The 23560-nt window shown below is 34.8% G+C and overlaps 3 protein-coding genes across 3 annotated transcripts in view; 1 reads left to right on the plus strand and 2 right to left on the minus strand.

Moving 5' to 3' along the window:
* Positions 1-9674, minus strand: part of RB195_021434 (uncharacterized protein) — a gene marked incomplete at both ends in the record, with an annotated part of 33286 nt that extends 23612 nt beyond the window's left edge. The window contains one exon of the mRNA XM_064208162.1: positions 9666-9674. Coding sequence (XP_064064042.1) covers positions 9666-9674 — 9 coding nt within the window. The remainder of the gene's footprint in view (positions 1-9665) is intronic.
* Positions 9675-14939: 5265 nt separating this feature from the next.
* On the plus strand, positions 14940-16312 carry RB195_021435 (uncharacterized protein; the record flags this gene model as incomplete). The annotated part of the gene is made up of 3 exons (XM_064208163.1): positions 14940-15006; positions 15499-15630; positions 16023-16312. 3 exons carry the CDS (start codon positions 14940-14942, stop codon positions 16310-16312), a joined length of 489 nt encoding a protein of 162 aa, XP_064064044.1.
* RB195_021436 (uncharacterized protein) lies at positions 16117-16401 on the minus strand (the record flags this gene model as incomplete). Its single annotated transcript, XM_064208164.1, has 1 exon — positions 16117-16401. The coding sequence occupies one exon, from the start codon at positions 16399-16401 to the stop codon at positions 16117-16119; it is 285 nt and encodes a 94-aa protein (XP_064064045.1).
* Between the last annotated feature and the right edge of the window lie 7159 nt (positions 16402-23560).

Below are 23560 nucleotides of genomic sequence, written 5' to 3' on the forward strand. Positions count from 1 at the left end.
TCCAGAAGTATTACAGTTAGCTTCCTGGTTGCCACTGTGAATCCAATTAATCCTAAATCCTCACAACTGGCTTAATATAATATTTCTTATTGAAAAGTAAACGCTATTACTTCGTGGATTGTTGAATAGATGGAAAAAACAAACGTTTGAGAAAGTTTCTTTCTGGAAAAGTACAAAGTTCCCTGATCAAGTAAATTTTTACGTAATCTTTAGTGATACTCAAGTTCTTTTAATTGTCGTCTTACAGTAGGCAAGTATGAATTAATATAGTTGTTTTTTCTACTAGTTTTTTTCCCCGTCATCGAAAGTTTATTAGGATACAAACTGTTGATGGGAATAATGGAAAAAAGTGTATTTAATTTCTTAAAGTACAAAATAGATTACAACACAATTTATGCTGACGACAGGAGACGTCAGATACAAAGCGAGTTATGTGTGAATAAGTACTTTCAAAAACACAAAGTATTACGATGGTTTCAAATCCTTCAAATCCCAGGAAGAAAAATTAAACGTTCACGATTCAAAGAAAAAACTATGCCTCTTCAGTTACAGTCAAAAGAGATTAGAACTAAGCCGAAATGAGTACTTTAAGATTGCAGAAGATTACAGAAGACTGAGGAATTTTGATGTGAAATAAGTCGCAGGCGTTTTTTTTTTCAAATTCGGAAATATAGATACCATTGAATGCTGTATGAATAGCAAAATCTCAAAAGTTGTTTGAAAGAGAGATTTTTTTTTACTTTACAAGACACTATGCTTTTATATTCATTTTTTTCTTTTTTTCTTTTTTTTTGTTTCCTTCCTTTTTCCTTTTACTTTTCCTCTTTTTTATTGCTTTTAAAATTTATTTTTATAGTAAAATGAAATGTCAAGCGGACGAAACAAAGCTTTCTTGACACTTTTTGTTTTCTGCTTCTCAAGTCGAACTCGTCAAAGGTCTCTGGTGAGATTTCTACTATGACATCGAATGAGATATGAAAAACATTAAGGAAAAGAGAGTGAGCAAAAAAAAAGAGAGAAGAACTTAAAAAACAGATAAATTAAGGTACGAGATGTCGGAAAACGTGTTGGATGATGGAAAAAAAAACAGAAAAAAGCAGATTTCTCGCCATTTTATTGTACTTTTTCCTTGCCTAAAAAATTCACTCGAATTTCACATTTTTCAAGGGCCAAAACAAAATAGAAGAGGTATTTTTTACAATTTCACGGATTTCTCCTCAACACGGAACAGAAACGTCAACCTTATCACCTCAATCAAATGCAAGAAGAAATGAATGTTATGGATGCTCTGTTGTATCGAAATGACATTTTATTTTAATACGAAAATAAAGTGCAAAAGTCATTAAAAATAAAAAATAAAAATATAATTAGTGGGAACGTTGTTCAACGTTGTCGATTATTCTCATTAGCACCAAAAATTCGTTTTCATTTCCATTTTATATGTTTTCGTTCTGATCTTCGAATGCGATAAAATCTATGTACGTATTAGAAAAATTATCGTAATCGAAAATCAGAACAGAAAAACATAAAATGAAATTGGAAATGAAAAATAATACCAAAGAGAATGATCAACAATATAAAAATACCCTTTTGGTTAAGGATTCTTTGCTATGAAAAAAACATGGCTTTTTTTCATAGCAAAGAATTCTGTATCAATTAGAATATATCATATTTCCTCTTTATTCCTAAGAACATTTTTAGGTCTGGTGGAAAAGAAACAAGAACTACTCATTCCTCAATCAAATGGTAAGGAATCAGCTTCTTTAAAACACATGAACAAAATTAGAAAAATTTGCCAAGAAATCCGATGGTTGGATTTTATAGGGTTTCCTGAAAAAATGATGATTTTCGTTTTTTTTTCAAATTTTAAATGCCAACATTTCAGCTCTATTTTCATCTACTTGGTTCTAATAAAAATTGTATCTATGGATTCTGGTCAATAAATAACAGTATCGAAAATTCTTTCCTGAGCAAAAACTAAAATAAAAACGAGCCAACAAGCCAAATTTGCTTCCATTAATTTTTTTTTTGATCTCTTTGAGGAAACGAAGCCCAAGGGTAGTACCCTTGAAAGAGGTTCTGTTGCGCCTACACGGTCGATAGTTCGAAACCGCTACAGGTCAACTAAACCTTACATCGAGCAAAGTAAATTGGCATCTGATGTGTTTGTGAGAATGAAAACACCGAGTAGTTTAACGAGGTTGAACCGCATACTTGTTTGTAAACAACAAACGATTCTTAATTGAAGAAGTCAAAAGGATGTTGCATCCTGAAAGAATTGATCAATCCCAAGAATTTTATTATATAAGAACGATCCTATGTGCTTGAAAAAATGATGCTAAGCAAAAATTGGAATTAAAAAAAAACTAGAGAGGTATAGTTTTTTTTTTAAATAATGAAGAACTATGTATGACGCATCAAGCAATTTGCTTTTCTTCTGTTTTAGGAAACTACCGAGTTAAACAATGAAAATAATTAATATTGACCAATCAAATTTGAAAAAATTTGAAAAACTAAAATAAGTTTTGAAATTGGGATTGAAAAACTCAGATAGAGTATATTTTTATACTATGAAGGGTTGAAAAAAAAACGAACAACACATCAGAGATCTCTATGATTTTTTTGTCATAAAATATAAAGCACACGTCGTTAATTAATCCCTGAGGGATGCATCAGCATGTCTGACTTCAATTTTGAATCGTTTGTGGATTATAAACACATGTCTAGCCCTATACAATGACATGCGGGGGCGAGCTGATGTGTCAAGTGAATATTTTTTTCCTCTGAGAGACAAGCCTGGTACCAATTTATCCAATCTGAGATGGATGAAAGGCTTGGTCAGCACTACAGCGGTTTCGAACCATCGGCCGATTGTGCAGTCACAGCCGAACCACTTACCGATTGGACTACACGCATCTCTTGTAAAATTACTTATTCCTAATAATTCTGTAGTTGCAGTTATAAAAAAGTTTGAAAATGAATTTTAGGCGAAAGGTGAAGCAATATAGTTCTGTTTTTAATTTTAATTAAATATATTGACTGGTTGAGTGAAATACAAAGTGCTGTGTTTGAATTTAACACAGAAAAAATTGCATTATTTCTGGAATGGCTTGCAACGGTGAACAGTAAAGAAGCATAGAACTATGATAGTGTTAAAATCTATTTACTTTGTAAGACAAATAACACTGTTGAGGATTTCTTCCATCAAATAAACAAGTATCGTAAATATTATACCCTGTTCCTCCCGTCTCTTGGATCACGATCGACGATGATCTCAGGATAACGACTAACAAAGTACGCGATAGTGAGTGAAGAGAATAAAGCTGTCTTCAAGATAAAGACGACTATGTCCTGGATGTAGATCTCAGGAAAAACCCAGACATGTAAATCCTTCTGCAAGGAGTCAACAGCTATGAAAAGAAATAGTTTTTTTTTCCTGGTTTTCTTTTTTAGAAGAAGGAATAAGTAATGTATGAAAAAAAGCATGAAAAAAGAAAAAAAAGTATGAAATGATAGCAAAGCGGTAGAAATTTCATTATTTTTTCAGTTTAATTTCATACATGGTTAGTTGAAAATCGGCCTAAGAACATCACGTTAACGGAGATGGCTGACTGAACAACTATTCTGTGCAATTCCAGAATAGTGCATCCACAATTTTCTTTAAGCTATGGATTACATTCTCGAAAAATGCTGGAGGAAGAAATTTGAGATGAAACCGATTAATGTTAGGCTACGCCTATATATGTGAATTTCAGTAGGAACTTTGATTTCTTGGAAGCCATTTGGTTAAATGAGAGACTTGTAAGGAATCGGAAACATAGAATATCCACGAACATAAACAATATATTATTTGAAAACCTAATTTGAAGAATTGCGATCTACCACTTTTACTATGGATTTATGCCGAAAAAAGTGAAGAAAAGGAGTGAAAAGAGTAGTTAAGGGATGTTAAAAAATGATTAATGGGATCTTGGCCTTCTTCAATGCAAATTTATACATTTCTTTCCGATTACGGTACATAAAATAGCTATCTAACAGTGAAACTGGTCGAATGGCCGTGATACGGACCGGAAGTCAAGTGGTTTTATATAAAATGTACCGTACCCTCATCGTCTCCTTTTCCCGCTCCTCACCCTTATTCCTTAATCTCTTTTATCTAATTATTACTATAATTTTATTTATTTTATTTTATTTATTTTGGACGCTATTATACGCCAAAATTCTGTGTTTTCTTTTCAAAAACGCATTATTTCTCGAATGATACCTCTTCATCCTCCTTTCCGTTAAGTACTATTGCAGGATTCTTGGACTGTACTATAAAAGATATCCTGAGAAACGAAAATAAAGAGGAGAATGTAAAAAAAAAATCCGATAAGATAATTTTTTCTCTAAAAGTTATAATCAGATCTGTAATTAACGTATGTTTATACCTCACGTAGAATGTTGAAAATTCGGTGAAAACGGAAACCAATAAAATCGATACGATCACAAATGGATCGATTTCTTGCTGTACATAGAATGTAGCTTGGCCAGTTCGGTCCCGTCTTAAAATATATGTAAGCAGAGTACGCATTATCCTTGGAAATATATCAGTTAAATTTAAAGGAATACGACGGACGAAATCTAGCCTCTGGGGAAATTTGAGGATTCTGATGGCGGATGTTGACACGTCCTGGATGATTCCCCCAAGCAATCATCGATATTACTGATTTTAATGTATTTTCTTGAAAAGTCTCATTTATTGCGGTTCTTACAGGTGCTGCTGATCACAAATTCCAGATATCCGAGAAAAAATTCTCAAGCTTTTTGAACATTTAACAAGAATTTATGGAATTCATCTGTGTTCATCTGTGTCCTCATTGTTAACTGTGTTTGTGAACACGTATTACTTTCATGTGGTACATAGGGAGAAATTTTACTCTCGTAATATTTAAAATAAAAAAATCAGACACAGGCCCAGAAAGTGTGGATTGTTTAAAAGAAAAAAAATACAACCCATTATATTCGAGGATTTATTCCTTCTCTTATTGCAGATCCCACAAATTTCTACTAATCTATGGAACATTCTGTTTATAATGTCTTTAGAGGTATCCTATCATAATTCTGTATTAGAAAAAAAATAATGAAAAAGCCTACGTATGTGTTATTTCAAATAAATGCAGAGTAAAGTATAGAACATGAAATTCAGAACAAAAAAAACCCGGATGGACCCGGAGAAAATGACAGCGAGTCAGCCAGGGATGTGACACATAGTTTTACGAGTATGAAACGATTTACATCTTTTTTCTATAATTATAATTGTATTATACTACTATAATTGTACAGTCTGGGATTTAGTGCAGTCGGCAGGAGATTCGGCTTTGACTGCACAATCTGCCGAAGGTTCAAAACCTCTCTGATGCCAACCAAGCCTTTCATCTCTCCGTGATCGATAAATTGGTACCAAACTTGTCTGAGAGGATAAAAACACCAACAAGATCGCCTCCGGAACTCGTTGTTGAGGACAGTACTCGTTTCAAAAACCTCAATGATGAGGAATTGCAGTAAAAACGCGTGGGCGCATCCCAAATGGATTGATACGCCGGTGGCATTTTTTTTTTAACTTTACAAAGTTAAAAAAAAATGCCACCGGTGTACCAATCCTTTAACTTTTTCGACATATTTCATATATGGGCGGGTGTAGTGTAGCGGTTAGAGGCTCCGCTTCCTGCGCAATCGATCGGAGGTTCAAATCTGCCCTAGTGCACACCAAGCCTTTCATCCCTGCGGGGTCGATGAATTGGTACCAGACTTGTCTGGGAGGATAAAAGCACTGACTTGACACATCGGCTAGCCACCGCAAGTCATTGTATAGGCCAGATACACGTTCGTTAACCCCAAACGATTCTGGATTGAAGCGAACGTGAGGGCGCATCCCAAGCGGATTGATTAACGCGAGAAACTTCATCCTTTTTTACCCTCTATTTCCAATATATATAGAATTGATAGAGGCAATAAAATGCTATCGTAACTAACGTACGGAATTTGACATGCAAGTTTGGAAAGATGCCCCGTAAACAAATTTTCCCGGGACGCTCATGAAAAGCAACGAGTAACCTAAGCACAACAACAGGAGAAGGGATTCGTAGTAAATCATATTATCGTTAGATAACCTCATGGATTATCCTAAGACGAGACAAAAAAGTCCGCTTAAAAATATCCATCATGCTACCAGTAAACTGATATCTAGTTATTATATGTCACAAAAAAAATTGTCCATATTAAAAATTTATGAGTATGGAATTTGAGATTGATGGAGAGGAGACGTTGTGAGGACTTCAACTTGGAAAAACTTCAAGTATCAAATTTCAGATACAAATTTTTCTCGGAGTTTTTATCGATTTCATCTTTTAAACGCTAAAATTTTTAGTCTTGTAATTTTTTAAATTTTTAACGTTTAGGGATTGCTTTGCTAAAAACTGTTGTGCAAACAAATTCCTGAGATATGCAGTGGATTAATGATACATTGTGGAAAAACGATGACATAGAAGAAAAATGAGAAAAAAGAGACTGAGAATTAAAATGATATCAATCAATACATATCGGTAAAGCTGATTCTTTCATAGACTGTGGTACCTAAATATTCATCATTCGTACATGTACGTGAACTTCGCAAATTCTCTACTGTTTCGATTTTATCGTAACTACACGGAAAAAAATCGGATAAGGTCAAAATAGCATGGTGTGAGGTATAAAATGTGTAGCGCAATTATTATGACAGATATTTCAAGGATACTTGGGAATTTGGGGGAACGGAAACGAGGACGCCACTGTCCAGGACGCATGCCGATTCTGCTTAGGATCGACGGCACAAATGACGTCCGCGCAAAATATGGCCATGTTATGCTTGAGTGCTCGAGTGCTCGAGTACCTCTTGTAGAACCGCAAACTCAGATACCATGACGAAGGTGGAGTACCTCTAGGATCTATTTTTTTTTTCAACGAAAGAAGTGAGCAACCAATTTTTTTTTAAAGGCAGTATAGCACAAATCTGACGTGGTGAAGGAATCCGCGGGAATATCCAGAGTTAGGATTGTAGATTACGGAATCAGTGGTAGTTCTGTTTATCTCTTTCTAATTGTCGTAATAAATGGACTGGAAGACAACGTTATCTACGACAATTTCAGTTGCAACACGCCACCTTTGCGCACGCGCCGCATGCAAATGCGAGCGGTCAAAAATCAATTATGTCTTCTCACCAGCCTATTTATGTGAGACAAATGAATCGGCTAATGAGGGGACCAAAAACGTATATATATATATATATATATATATATATATATATATATATATATATATATATATATATATATATATATATAGAACAGCGTTTTAACGTTTCTCGTAGGAACTAAAGCGGGTCACACGCTGTTTCTTACGATGATCAGGAAGAGATGAGCGGAACCACCACTGATCCCGCAATCTATATCCCATCTCTAGTTTTCCTCTCGAGGATTCCTTCACCACGTCAGATTCATGGTACGCTGCCTTTAAAGATATTTTTTTCACTCTGTTCCATGACTAAAATTGGGAAAATGTATGTTCCAAATGATATTATTGGTATGTTGGTCACGAGATCCTGCAAGATCGACCATGCACGCAGTAATTGTTAACAGTTTTTCCGCGTATAATGATGATGAATCTATTGTATTGTGCTATTCGATTTTTTGAGGGGAAAACATTATTTTCACACAAAATTAGGTTATTTAACTATGAAATATGAAGTGGATTGGGAATTCATGTCATGCATATAACCAATATTGTAAAAATTCAGACTTTCTGAAGACTTCAACTTAAGAGAATGAAAAACGACCACGTCGGGTTTATGGATGCATTTTTTGCCTATGTTTATCCTTGATGTCATTATTTATTTATTTATTTATTTATTATCCTCATTTATTGATTGTTATATTATCTTCATTTATTTGGCTATAGTCATTTATTTATTTATCTTTATGTGAAGAATTCTAGTTGTCTACCCACCCATTCCTTACTTGAATAAACCGAAAAACAAATTTTTTTACTACTACATCCAAAAAAAAAGAAGAGAAAACTCCAGAAAATAAAGGCTCTCATAAAGATAAGAACGACTATACGGAAGTGAAACACAATTTTTTGCATTTTTGAAATACATTTCAATCAAGAATCCAGAAGAAATTCCGACTTTGTTATCGAGAAAAATGTGAAATATCAAGAAAAGCTCAAATGTAAATAGAAGTTGTCATGGATAAATCCATGCTCTGACACGCGTTATCGCATGGACTCTTGGGATAAAGAATGTTCGAGAAAAAGTGTCCTATCGTTCACGTAGTTAGCCGAAGATTAACGTCGGCGACGTCGCCAGCGCTAATCGTACTCGTTATCGTATTTCTCGTGTTCCCTTGGGTCATTAAGGATTTACGTCAGGCTAATAACAGATGCTAAGAGCATTAAATTCTTCAATGTTTCCTACTGTTTCGTACCTTTTTCTTGAATGTGGGATAGGATTTAATATCCTTCAATTAATTTTATTGAATATAAAACATACTAGAGCAAAATAATAATTTGAAGGCAGGATACAACGAATTTACAGCGCTGGAATCTTTCCAGATATAAGGTTTGGAATGTAGATTACGAATATGAGTGTTTACATATTCATTTCTCCCTAATCACCCTGAAAAGCGGCGTGGGAAACAGTTATCCTGTACGAGTTTTCCTACCAGGCACATAATAACGCGTCAACTCTGCATATTCTTTGCGCTTATAATCAAGCGAACGACGATCGCAAACTTTTCTCTAACGGACTACTCAAATAAAACCAATGAATGGGTTGCTGAGGGATGCGGCGAGTGTATATGCGTGTGGCGTTCTAACGTGTCTCGTAGGAAAAATCGCACAACGAGGGTGTTTCTTGTGGTATGTTGCCTTTAGTGGATTCAATTCTTAGGGTACCCGTTTTATTTTAATTGTTCCACGCTAATATAATTAAAGAATTTAAAGTTTATTTTCCTATAAATGTGGCAAACCAATAATTAGATGAATTTAAGCTTCCTTTTAATTCCTCGTATCTTATGGATATCTTCCGATGTTTACATTCAACCAAAGAGAATTCCTAAATTTGTAATCAATATTTTTTCCTATTACAAACCTACTCTTCGTGTATTTATGAATAACTCACACCACGATAATTCAAATACAGTATGCTTATTGTATCATGAATAATTTATGCCATAATACTAATGGAATTTATTGGAAAGACCGACTTCGATTTGTACTACATTATGTCTACAAATTCTTAGTACGAGTAAGTTTTTTTTAATGTTACTCTAATTTGTCAATTACTACTTAGAATCAAACAAAAAAAAAAAATTGCAAAAATATTTCGATAGTAAGGTCCAAATTTACAGAAAAAATGTCAAATGTTAGAAAAGGAGGGAGAATTTTTCTTCTTCCTGTAGGATTTATTAAATTTGAACTAATAATGAGTAGATCTGTACTTTCCTTTCTCTGATATTTACAAAAATTAACTTTTTAACCCCAACACAGATTCCAATGCTTTCTTGAAAATTAAATACATGTTTTTTTTCACATATTTTCGAAATACGTAACGTAGTGTGTGATTATGTAATAACTGACTAAAAACTAACCTCTTCCATAATTGAATTTTGTCCTTCTAGTTTCAAGGATGTAGCAAATGTTTTCGAGCAATTTATGGGATCATCCTGAAAAACATACGACGAAATAATAATGTGGTAATAGGTCGTCAGACAAAAACATCATTGAAAGTTCAAGCGTTCGATTTTTTAAAACTAGAAATGAGAAAAAAAAAATTAGCGAAGTACTGCGAGAGAATCACAAAACACATTAGAAAAAGAATTGACGAGGAACTGTGGAAAAACTGCGGAATAAGTGAGTTCAATTCATGGATATTGTGGAAAGAGACAATACAGAAATGAGCGAAGTTGTTATACAGCTATAAGTTTATTATAAATTTGTATTAAGTCATTTTGTTAATATTTTGTATCTTTTATTCAAAATGTCTTCACATATTTTCAATATAGAGTTATTTCCGCAATAAAAAATAGGAGAAAAATTACATTTGACTTTGAAGTAATCAAATAATTATGATAAATGATTAGTTAATGTAATAAATAAATAAAAAATAACATGTTAATATTATTGATAACTTTGAAATTTTATACCTACCTTCTAAATAACAGTTCTTGTAGTCGGGATTTAGCAATGTATTATCAAAACGAATCCTATATTTTCAGGATATCAACTTTCAAAAAAGTGACATATGTAGGTGCTAAGTGCAAAAATGGCGGATTGTACATGTACGTTTATTTAACCATTAATTGTGCTATTAAATAGAAATCCAGAAAATTGAAGTAGTAAAAAAGTAGTAAGAATTCCAAATGATTTCAAGTCAGATGTTATTAGCACGTAGCACACGTTCACACACGTTATTAGAACGAATATATTAGTTTTTTTTTCTCCTTCTCAGAGTAAACTACTAGTTAGTCATAACAACAAACAGATGTTAGATATGTCAAGCTAAATAAACAAAAAAAAATAAATAGAGTGACTGCTGTTCCTGATATGACATGAATTCATTAAAGATCTATAATAAAAACCTGCTAGACTCTTAGGAATAGATGGGATGAGTGCGGGATGCACATGTATGCAACGAAATGTGTGGATAAACAGGATATCCTAGTAATGCTTCATGGACTGACGCTACGACTGAAGCTAATAGTGTTCGTTTACTGTCGTTCACATGCATAGGAGGAAAAAATAATAGGTGCTAAACGCTTCTGTGACATAAAATCCTTTAATATCAACAAAAATACACTTCCTGATTTTACAGAAATAAAAAATTCCACGCTTTTTTTTCTAGAGTCAACGAACCTCAGCGGTATCAAAAAACACGATGTTATATATAATTTAGAATTTTCTAACTAGTTACATGTTATGCTATGTAAATGTCACGAGATCTAAATCGGTTAAAAAATTTTTTTAGAATAAAAATAAAGTTTATTTGGGAGTATTTAATGTTTCCTGAACCATTTTCTTGGATTTTTTTCTCGAATGTGCGAGCTTTTTTTTCGAATGTGGAATGTGCAAATATGCGAGAACAATCCTTTCTTAGAGTTTAAGGACAAGGATCGTACTCTAAAAAAAGAGGTATTCAAGGGAGTTTAAGATTTTTGATCCTAAGTTTTTTTTTAAGTTATTTAGAAACATCTGCAAGTGTACTATAGGGGAAAATGAAGAGAAAATAGGACTAACTAAAATAAATACGTAAATATTCATTTATTTATCCGAATGTGTATTTTTTTGTGTGCGGGTGTTTCTTGCTTAAAGGCATCACCCTAGGAATCTGATGTGGTACGGATTTCAGGCGGAGCATTCGTATACAGGATGGGAGACAACGGAGAGGGGGGTGATTCCGTCCATTTCTTCCTAATTGCCGTAAAAAACGGCCCGGAAGACACGGCTTCAGGCATTTTAGCGCACTATTTTGTACAGGAAATTTAACTGAAGCACGCCAGCCTTGTGCGGCGCCGCATCTTCCGGGCCGTTTTTTACGGCAATTAGGAAGAAATGGACGGAATCACCCTCCTATCCGTGGTCTCCCATCCCTTATACGAATACTCCACCTGAAATCTGCACAACCTCAGATTCGTGGGGTGATGCCTTTAAGCATTTGAAATTCCAAAAAAAATGCTCACTTTATTTTTGGTCGAATTCTAAATCACCCGAGATATTTACAAATTTATTAATTTTAATATAGGATGACTGAAAAGTGTGAACGGACATAGAAACACTATTTTCCTAGAAATTTTCGCCACTTGATGGGATTTTTTTTTGTTCTAAAAAAGAAAAAATACAACAAGTGGAAATATTTAAATAAATTGTACAAAATATCCATAATTGTTTCTTACAGAAGCATCCAAACGAAGGATTTGAGAATTAATGGGATGCACTGCTAGTAAGTTGTCGGTCCTGAGGAATCTCTGAGGATCTGAGGATTTTATTGCTCTTTAACTTTTGTTATGAGTAGAACTAAGCAGAGAAATCCTCAAAATACGAATTATTCAAACGTTATTCGTCTTTTTTAAATATCCAGGAACAAGGGCAGCAAGGAACATGCCAACACGCCATTTTTACTCCATCATCAGTCGGCCAATCCTGCTTGAAAATTCTATTAGCGTGAGAGATCCACAATCCTAGCATCACCTCTTCTATCACGTTTTAACTATCAAACGACAAACAACGTGCACGTACTTTCCGTCCACCCTGGTACATCCGGAGGTACTTCAAGGATATAGAAATACTATCACAATACTACAAAAATCAGAATTTTACAGTAATCATAAAAAAGATTGAATTCGATTTTTTTTCTACATTTTTCAATGTCTCCTGTTTTTTTTTCGAGACATCAGTTCTTCATCCTATCATGGAAGATTTGAATAAATCCACACATGAATTTCTGCTCTCAGATCCTCAACATGTTAAGAATGAATTAAATCACAGTTTGCTGAGAAAAAGTATGTCGTGTTCCTAGAGTTATTATGTATTTTTACCATTTAGATGTACAAAAATCCTTAAAAAAAGAACGATAAAAATTCAATTGTGCTTGAATTTTGGTATAGAAATTTCCAGTTGTCGCATTAAATGAAGAAGAGAGCCAATATTATTAGCTATTTTTGTTATTATAGCTAATCTTTCAGCTACCTTAGCAGATCCTAGAAAAAATCAAGGACATGTGTAATCTACATATACTACTAGACGTCTAATTAGAATACAATTTATCACAATTTATTTATTCCTCTGGAAAAGAAACGTAAAAATAAGACTTTAGGTTCACAAAACAGTTAATATTAGATTGTTTTGAAAATTTTAATTCATCTTTAATATTTCTACTTTTTTATTCACTAATAAAAGTATTTCAATTAACTCTGTGATCGACAAGTGACAAGTTCATCGATCAGTTGTATGGATGATTCCTTGCCAGGGAATTCAGGTGAGCGTGTATTAAAAATTTGTCTAGCGTGAGAAAAAAATAAGGAATCATTAAATATTATCAAAAAACGAATAAACACGAATACGGATAGTAGCACGGAACATTTTGTTGACCTGTGATTATCAAAATTCATTACGAACTACACATTACCAATCTTCACTTCCCTCTAATGCATTTCCAAGCAAAAACACGGAAGAGAGGAGATTAAAGAAGCACATATATGCGCGAAATGTCTGGAAACGTCGAGAAAAAAAAAACTTTCTTTCCAGCGAGAGGAAGCAAATAGAATCAAAGATTTTGAATAAAAAGTCTATAATGACATTTATAGAGGTAAAAGACAACCTTTCGATCATGATAATAAAGCAAAAATATTATAATTTTCATAAATAAATATGACTAACTGAAATAAATGAATATGCTGCTTTTAAAATTTTCAAAATAAGTAATTCTAAGGAAAATTAAGGAGGAAAGGAATAACGAGAACGAGTAAATGAGTAAGAACAGGTGACATTAATATGTTGACTAAGCGCTTTATCCCAGAAAACTACATATGGAAAGAATTCTGAAGACGTTAGATAAACTGAACCATGAATGACTTGTGAGATTGATAGTACTGAAAATTAGTCAACAAAAAATTCTTCCGAGGCGCTTCTAATTTCTTTTAGTTAATTGTTTTGATGTTGATCGATGTGCTGAACGATATAAAGGTGTTTTATTTATTTTTTCCCAAACTTCCAATAAATCCACTAATCTATTGTGCAAACAACAACTAATTTTTGGTTAAAGGTATAAAATTGAAGATGTTAGGATCTCACCATGAAAAGAGTTAAGGTTAGGTGTGGATAACGAATATGAGCCCGATCACAGTCAATTCTTCCTTGTTATCCTAAAAAAATGGCACTGGAAAGAGTTTCAGCGATCGATTTCGCCTACGATGCAGCGCTCGTAGATGTGGCACATCACTGGTTGCCTCGTACGGAAAATTCGATCATCAATACTGTTTCCCACGCCGCTTTTTGGGGAGAATTAATGGGAATTGTGGGTGATCCCGCTCATACTGCTGATTCACACTCCTAATCCTGATTCATTTCGTGAAGAGATCCCAACATTGTCCGTTTTGTGGTATGCTACCCTTTAACCGAAAATCTATTATTATGCTGCTTTAAATTCATACATTCTGATGAGCTTAATTTTGTATTCAACAGTGATGTGTTTTTGAATTATCATTAGAAAAAAACAAGTAGTGAATCGTTTATAATTGGTTTGTGCTTTTTGTTTTGATGCCTTCATCAGTAGATATTTAACTGATTAATCAAAAGGAAATATCAACAAGCTAACAGAAATGCAATTCACAGGACTCTAACATGAATGGATATTAATTCAACAAAGACGCTGATTATAAGGTGTGTGTGTGCTTTTGAAAAAAAATACTAATAGAGACTTGAGATAAAAATATTCTCTATAAACTAATCAGTAGTGATAGACGTTCTGAAAAAAAAAATGTGGAATCTTCAGGAAGAGGACGTGCTACGCTGGATTGGAACATATGAGAAGTTGAGATGGTGACAAGACATCACATTCTATTCATGCATAAATATCTTGCTGCTCTACGTAAGAGTGTCCTTGATATCTTATGGATAAAAAAGAAAATTGTTGCATGCTATATTAATTCTGGATCCACACATTCCCATTTTTTGGCTTTCATTGACGAAACACCCTCAGCAGACTGTGCGATCCCGAAAAAAAATTCAATTACATTTTGATTTTTGATAGTTTATTTCATTGGTTTGAACGCTCAAGTTTTATGCTCTATGGATAAAAAAAAAACTACAAGGATGAATGAGGCTTTACTTCACATCCTTTTTCGGTGCAGAAATGACACAAATAAATAATGAACGTAGTGGGTACAGAATATGATGTTAAAATCGTTGACTACGATGGGCATATTGATGTGGCAGGTCAGAAAAGGAGGCGTGTGCGCGTCAAGCAGAAACGTAGCGTGCGTTGCTGATGCGTCGCGGGAACTTAGTTGAACAGATTTGACTGTGACTATATGCGCAACCGATTCCAGTCGACAATTTTTCTACGAGGTTGCGTAATAATTCCCATAATGGCCTTCAGAAAGGACAGAATTTATAGAGAAATGCTTTCTGAACTTGGTCTAACCCATCTACCTATATGCCAATGACGACTTTTCTCAAATATTCGGAATTTTCAGTTCTAGAAACTTCAGAAGATGCTCAGTGTTTTGTATCAGGCTGGTGCAAAAATGATGCGCGATTTTTGCTGTCTTATCTTCACGACAAATTTTTTCCGGTTACACTCATCTTTAATCTTAGGATACGTAAGGCGTTTTGTAGCCAATTTCGTCATGGTTATTAACGCTGAAGTGATTTTAAACGAAAATCAGTATTTGGTCAGTGTCAAGACTTAGAAGATAATATGTCCAGGCAAGATTTTCACCAACGATTCTTCTACGAGTGCAAGCTGGGCAGGTCTGCAACAGGGACAGCTCGGAACATCAACGTTGTTTGGAGTGAGGGAAGCACCACCGAATTTATGGTCCGGGGCTGGTTCCAAAGGTTTCGTTGTGGCCATATGAGACTCAGAGATAAGGAACGTCGCGACCGTTCTTCTAAAGTTGACGACCACCTGCTGAAGGGAATAATCAAAGATGATCCATTTAGCACAACACGAGAGATTGCACACGAAATAGGCGTGGACTTTTCAATGTCCCCATTACGAAAAAGCTGGAAAGGAGAAAAAGTTGAACAAGTGGGTGTGTGAACGTGAACTGAAGAGGTCCAAAGGAAACCGCCGTTTTGAGATCTGCTCAACGCTTCTGTTACACAACAAGAGCTATCTATTTTTCGATCGTATTGTTACCTGCGATGAGAAATGGATCCTTTGCGAGAACAGGCAGCGTCTTGCTCAATGGATGGACAAGCATGAAGCTTCCAAGCACTTTCCAAAGCAGAAAATGCTCTCGAAGAAGACCATGGTGACTGTGTGGTGGTGTACTACAACTACATTCCACTACAGCTTCATGACATCTGGCGAGACCATTACTACAGAGAAGTACCGCATAGAACTGGACGAAATGCACCGGAAGCTCCAACATCTTCGCTTGGCGTTAGTGAAGAGAATAGGCCTGGTGCTCCTTCACGGCAATGCCCGGCCCCACATTTCAAAGGTGACACTACTGAAGTTGAACGAGTTGGACTAGAAGACTCAGCCTCATTCGTCAGACCCTTCGCTAACTGACTATCACTTTTTGCCGAAAACGACTTCCAGAAGTTCGTAGACTCCAAAAGCTCGGATTTGCATGCAGTGAGAAAAAAGCAAACTTGCATCTCGTCGTCGCAAAGATGCGTGCACTGTAATGGTTCTTATTTCGATTGATAAAGTTGGTTTTGAGGCGAGTTATAGCGTTTCGAAGTGAATGTTTGAATAGTAGTCTAATACAGTAGAATAATAGAAAATAGATTAGTATATAGCTGATTATTAGGGAATATTATCTGAAGCCGCGCATTATTTCTGCACAAACCTAATAGAAAAGCATAGAAAATTCTCCGAAAACCTGGTACGTGGTAAATTTCGAGCAATTTAAACACAAAGTACTGGTACGATGGTATCTAGAAAAGCCGAGAAGCATAATTTTCTTAACGTAATGAATAGGGTATCCTGCAAAATTTAAATATTAACATCACGACGTAGCTTTTTAAAGGAGAAGTGGTAATACGAAAAAGAAAACTGCATAAGAGAAAATTTTTTCAAAAAAAGTGACATGCAAAAATATATGTGCTGCTTTTTGAGCAAGTATGGAAACTTCTATAGGTTCTAAATAATGTCAATTTCCACTATGTCAAAGGTTTCATCTTTTTTTTGTAAATATAATAAGTAATCTCTCTCATTTACATTGATTATTACTGAGTGCATGTAGTACCCTCTTTTCCCTTTACGCAGGTTGCTACTTCCTGAATGATCTTATTTTCTGGCTACGGGAACTCTATCAGAGTGCAGAAAATCAAGAAATTGTCTCTGGAAAGGCGTGCAAGTCTGAAAACATTTTTCTCAATATTCTGATTTTTATTTTTTATATGTTCTAAAATAATTAATCAATTGGCATCTATTTAATATCGTTTCATATCGAATTTCGCCTTTTTCTTAAGCAGCAACATATGATGTATATGTGTTCAACATGCCTGAAATATGATTTATTTATTTATTTATTTGAAAACACTTACAGGTTTTATAAAACAAAAATAAGATGGAGCGAGGCTTACTAGAATTTCGCCTTATTTACAATGAATATCCATTTTTTCCGTAAAAATCCGACACAATGGGTAATAGTAAAAAAAAGATAAAGATAAGGTCACTGGCGTATCATTCCACCTGGGATGCGCCAACGCGTTTTACTGGAATTCGTAATCGTTGAGGTTTTGGAACGCGTGTTGGCCTATACAATGACTTGCGGGGGCCAGCCGATGATCAAGTCAGTGTTTTTATCCTCCCAGACAAGTCTAGTACCAATTTATCGACCCCGGAGGCATGAAGGGCTTGGTGAGCACTAGGGCGGATTCGAACCCTCGACCGTGTGGCTACAACGGACCTCTAACCGACTGCGCCACACTGAAATTTCACCAAAACCTTGTCGGCACAACAAAAAAAAACATAAATTTCTCTCCGTTTAATTCTATTTTGATTTTTATAGATGTTAAGAATGAAAAGAGGAGTTAGGGAAACAGATTATACCATTATTTGACAACGAATTTGAAGGATAAATAAATATATGTATCAAAATAACGGTTTTATAATATACATAAACGTTTAATAAAATATAGTATATAATAAATTTTAAAGGTTGAATATAATACAATGAGAATAAGCAGAAGGTAAGGATAACATCGCTGCACACCGATCATCAGAAATCAAAAACGACCAGCTGATGATCGCAGATGTGCTCAGGTTTCAAAACATAACCAGCCAGCCATTGTTTTCGACCGAATCCAACAACACAGTGATCCAGAATCACTGGGATTAAGTTACACGTCAGATGAGCGAATGATAATGAAGGCTATACAAACAACATCATTTAATGATTATAAGCAAACTGATACATTTATAATATAGTATAACAGTATAACATTACATTATTAGGTATAACATTACATATAAATGATTTGTTAATCAATCCATGAAATCCACTATTTTCTGGGATTTTCTGGGATGTAGCGAGCAGTACGGTAGCTATTACTGTACGGTTCAATATTCAAACGGCAACGATTTTCATCGTCACCGGACGTGTTCACAACACTGCTTAGGAACGTGTGGGAATTTTTTCAATTTATGAAAATCCTTATCTTTGAAGCAAAAATTACGCTGGAATTTTAGGAGGAACGCAGGAATAAGCACTCCTAAAAATTCGGCCATTCCTAAAATACTGGAATAAATTCTAATTGATAGCTGAGGAATTTAATTTTCGTACATTTACTGTTTTCTCCCCGTACTAAGTGATTTTTTTCGGATTTTAGTGAAAACAAGGAAAAATTAGAAAAAAAAAACCCTCAGGTTTTGGATATTTTTTTAGAAGAATTATATGTTTAATTATTAGTTAAGAAGGATCTTTCTTATAAATTCTAGAACTTTAAAACTTAGAAGATGAAATGTTAACACTGTTACTGTTATTGCGTACTACTGTACTACATAGTAAGTGAAGCAATGTGGACTGATGCATTAAAAGCATTCAGTAGAATTTTTTTCACCAAAAAAAAAAAATTCAACCTCTTTAATGACCTGTATTGAAACTAATTGAGATAATTTGTGTAGCATTCATCATAGAATGTGCGATTACTCCTCATGTGATAGAGAAGATTTTAATTGTTGCAGACTATGATGTACAATGAATGTAGTAGACTACATTTAAATTCCAAGTTTTCAATTCCATGAAACACAGCGTGAAGTTTCTGCGAAGATTAAAATAAAAAGTATAAAAAAGTCTTTCTTTGAACTTTTAACTAACTAACTAACTGATTTCTCCTAACAGAAGGTAGCGAAGAATTAAAAATAAGATCGGAAAATACTTTAAGATGCTCAATATTAAATAGAGGTACTCAGCGTTGCATGGTTTCTCAAAAGATCCTTGGATTGTAGATAGAAAGTAATGTTTTATATCATAATTTGCAGAACTCTGCAGAAAATAAAAGAATGTAAAGTTGAAGAATGTTTACAGGAGAAAAAAGATGGTAATGAGGACTATTTTCAAAGAAATTCTTTAAAATCTTTGAATTCACCAGTCAAATATTTTTAATGGCAATATTTTTAATGTGGCAGGAAGTAATTATAAAAATTATGAAAAGATGATTGTTTGCAACATGGTCTAAAGAGCTATAAAAATATGCACACGAAATAGGAGGAATCAAAAAAAAAACTAGCCTTGAGCATAGCTAGTTCAAAGATTTAACAAGATTAAAATATAACACCAAATCTCGGATTTCGAATAAAACAATGATGGGGCAACGTGAAAATAAAATTCCCACGTTCATCTACTTCATCTCTAATTCTTTAACTGGTTCAGTGCACTGCGCCTTCTGGCGAGCACAACTGCCGGATGATGTTGTATTGGTGAACATCCTGACAGTATCAAGCGACAGCAACTGGTTCGTAACGGATTCCACTATGGACAGTTTTATGTCCGAATGTTGTATTGTTTGTTCATATGGTAACACTGGTGATTGCATGAAGATCGGAGTCATCTACCGGATAAACTGTCTGGAATGCGATGCCATTTATATAGGAGAGACTGGAAGAATGCTGGTTGACATCAAAGAACATTTAAGTGGGAGAAAGGAATGGAAGTTTGGCGACACCATTAACGCTCCATAAGAATGAGACACATGAAGAGAATGACTTTGAAATAAAATATACGATATTAGCCGGTGAGAAAGAACTATTTTTTTTTAGGAAAGCTTTAGGATCATTCTGGATTTTCTTCGGGAAACCTTCCATGAATTACAAAAATAAGAGTCTATCAATCACTAATGAGTTTATGCCGTACGCTACTCTCCAAAAGCTAAAGGATTGTCTCAGATGCAGTTTGCTAACATTGGCCATTCGCCTTGGGTGACAATCAGGGAAGAACGCGGTGGTTCACCACCCCCGCTAATCGGTGAGACTGGTCAGTTTGTTTTCCTCTTTAGAGTTCCTGTTTGATGAACTCAGAAAGATATCAAAGGTTGGCAAAAGAAGAGTTTGATGGGATATGCATGGCATCAAAACTTTTGAACCACCTTCAGGCCTATGATGAAGGCTACGGTGTCGAAACGTCAGCCTAGAAAGAAAGTTCCGCCAAAACCTCGTTGGCACAACAATAAAACAAATTATAGAGATTAGTGATTGTAAGGAAAAGAAAGATTGATAGCTCAAATTTCCGTAGGTGGGTGTTGCGCACTTGGTAAGAGGTTCAGCTGTAACTGCACGACCGGTGGTTCCAGAGAGCTTTCGCGCCAACTAAGCTTTTCATCCCTCCGGTGTCTGTCAGTTGGTATCAAACTTGCTTGGAAGAATAAAAACAATTACCGAGATGTTTTGACAAATCAGCTAACCTTCGCAAATCATTGCTAGGCTGCTCACGCAGTCATAAAACTTCAGCAATTTTAGTTGAGGTGAAGTCGAACGCGTACGGAAGGCGTCTCCACATTCGAAACAGTGATGCTTCGCGTTTAATCCTTTACTCCTTTATGCTTTCAAAGCAACATGCAAAGGTATAAAAAAAGAATTGGCATCAATTTTTGGTATGTATGTATGTATGTATGTATGTGTGTATGTCCTGTGCGTGTTCCGCACATGAAGGATGAAGGACTACAATGAAGAACTGTTCTTTTGTAACCTCTTCTAAAAGCTCCAGTGTGATGTGCACGACTAATCAAATGCTAACTTAAAAGAACAGCAAAGTTCAGATGTTAAAGGTAGGATACCACCAAATTGCCGATGTTAGGATCCTTCCGAGAAAAGAAACGTCTGAGGTTCTAGATCACGAATGTGACCGCAATCAAGCTCACTTCGCCCTGATTGTTCCAATTTCCCTACGAGGCACCTAGCATTGTGCTATGTATGCGAGCGCAAGCATACGCGCCGCGTCCGCTAGCGAACAGGAGAGACGATGTAAACCTTCCTTTCATTAGTGATCATGTTCGACGGTCCTTGAATCTTGTCATATTGAATACGTAGTTTTTTTTTATAAACAGAGACCGTCAAAAAGTTAGCTTTTGTTAAAGAAAGGTCAATACTAATCTTGTTTACAGTACAAGTCAATCAATAAAGAGCTCAAATATTCCACTGGTTACCTATTCCTTGGTAGGAGTGGCACATGTGCGTGCCCTCGCATACGGATACGTTCTTAGGTGACTCGCAGGGAAATTCAATCGATGCAGTTGTCTCTCACGCAGTTTTTGGATGCGATTCAGGAAATCACGCATGAGTCGCAATGTGATCATGGATTTACTCGTCATCTACACCTCAAATGCTATCTTTTCGTGGAAAGATCCCAATAACAATACAGAACTTATATTAATTATATTCATTGAGAAGAAGTCATCTGGTGTCTGGAATTTTTTTTGAAGAATTTAAATGTGTTCCAGAAATAAAATAATGCAGAATACATAAAACTGCAGAAAATATTACCGAATTCACCTCTATTTCTTCGTATGGCAATCTTCACGATTTCCTAGAAATAAAAAAGACATAATATTGGATTCTTCTTGTAAAAGTCTTCGAAGCGAATACAGAACTATATTCATCCAGAAAGAAAAACAAGAAATTAAAAATTAAAAGTAGAAATAAATAATTAGGAACTAGATACGAGTGTTGGTGATGTTGGTGGGAGTGTAACTGTACATACTGCGAATTTCTTGTTTAGAAAGTGACTCGCGGAATGACGTCAAACCAAGCCGCAGGTCCTCGAAATAAGGTTAGGATTAAAAAGCAGACCTCAATTTATTTTAAAAGAGTTCACGTATAACAATCAGAAGTTCTGTAAAAAAATTCTGCGCTTCTTAAAAAAAACACGAAAAAGTTTAGAAAGACTTTGTTAGGATTCAGGATTCCTCTAGTTGCTGTCTGTGCTCCACATCCAGTGGTGCGGATCCACTGCCGAGGTCGCGAATGTTGAACGCAATAGAATAGTTGATAGAAACTTGATCTCTCACATTCAAGTGATCCCCAAAAAAAGTTGATCTCTTCCAGGGAGTGGAAAATCCAGGAAAGCGGACCGTATTATTCCTCAAATCTAATGAGGTATAACATCCCGGAAGTTAAGGTACGATCGTTCACTAGATGTAAAGAACCATAAAGATGTATTTCTTGTAGCAAGAAAGGATCAACCTGCACAAAAATGTAGGATTACCCGGATTAGTTGTTAGGTTTTGTTGAATCCTCACATTTTATGTAAACAAAAGAAAACACTGTGGTAAGGTAATGTGACGACATACTCAGTTAGGAATCATACATTCCATTATGGATACATTATCGGCCGTCTGGATCTACAACGAAAAAAAAAATGATATTTCAAATTTCTATGGACAATCAGGAGTAGATGGATAATACTTTTTTCGGATTGCTTCACTAAAGAAATTGAATATCATGTTAACAATGTTAAAAGGGTTTGATACCGTCTAAAAATAAGATATCCGTGTTCCCGTTCGAAAAATTAGCCGGCCCCTGTTTATGATTCTCAGGAAATGGATGAAGAATGTCCTTAAGGAGGTCTCATTCTGACGTGATAGCGACGTTAACAGAAGGAAATGGTAATTGTCATAGTAATTAGTAGTTATTATCCAGTTATATCGAGTGCTCATAATATTAACAAGTACTATAACAATAAATTATAATAAAATTAACGTTCTTTGACAATTAAATATCCACGGACCCTTCTATTAACATAAAAAAACTCGAATACTTAAACACAAAGCGTACCTGTGAGCACATAATAATATAATAGCATATAATTAAACTTAAAAACTGGATTAAAATTAGAGGTCATAATAAGCGAAAAAATAAGCACTAAATTCGCGGTTGTGGAAGATATTGAAGAAAAAAAGATGGCAATGACCATAAGAAAGAGAAAAGAATGAAAATAATTAAAAAGAGCTTAGAAATGATGAGTTAGTGACATTTCTCATCCAATCATAGAATAAAGGATCAAAATAATCTCGTATGGAATAAAAACGAGAGAAATATTAAACGTGAGATGTACTCGCCAACGCCTAGGACACATACATATACACAAACATTCCCGAACGATGGATCGATAATGGCAGAAGGATCAACCTTAACGACAGATCAAAATAAGTTTCCGCACTAACTTTTCTCTGAACTGTGTTTACTTCTAGTCGAAATTCTAATAGAATATCGATCGATCAAAATCTTTCTTGAAACAGCGATACGTTTTCTCAGATCGCAGAAACATAGAAAATAATAGAATAATAGAGTGTAAGAATTACACGATGGCCTAAA

Source organism: Necator americanus, chromosome X (genome assembly GCF_031761385.1).
Source record: "Necator americanus strain Aroian chromosome X, whole genome shotgun sequence".
Classification (NCBI taxonomy): domain Eukaryota; kingdom Metazoa; phylum Nematoda; class Chromadorea; order Rhabditida; family Ancylostomatidae; genus Necator; species Necator americanus.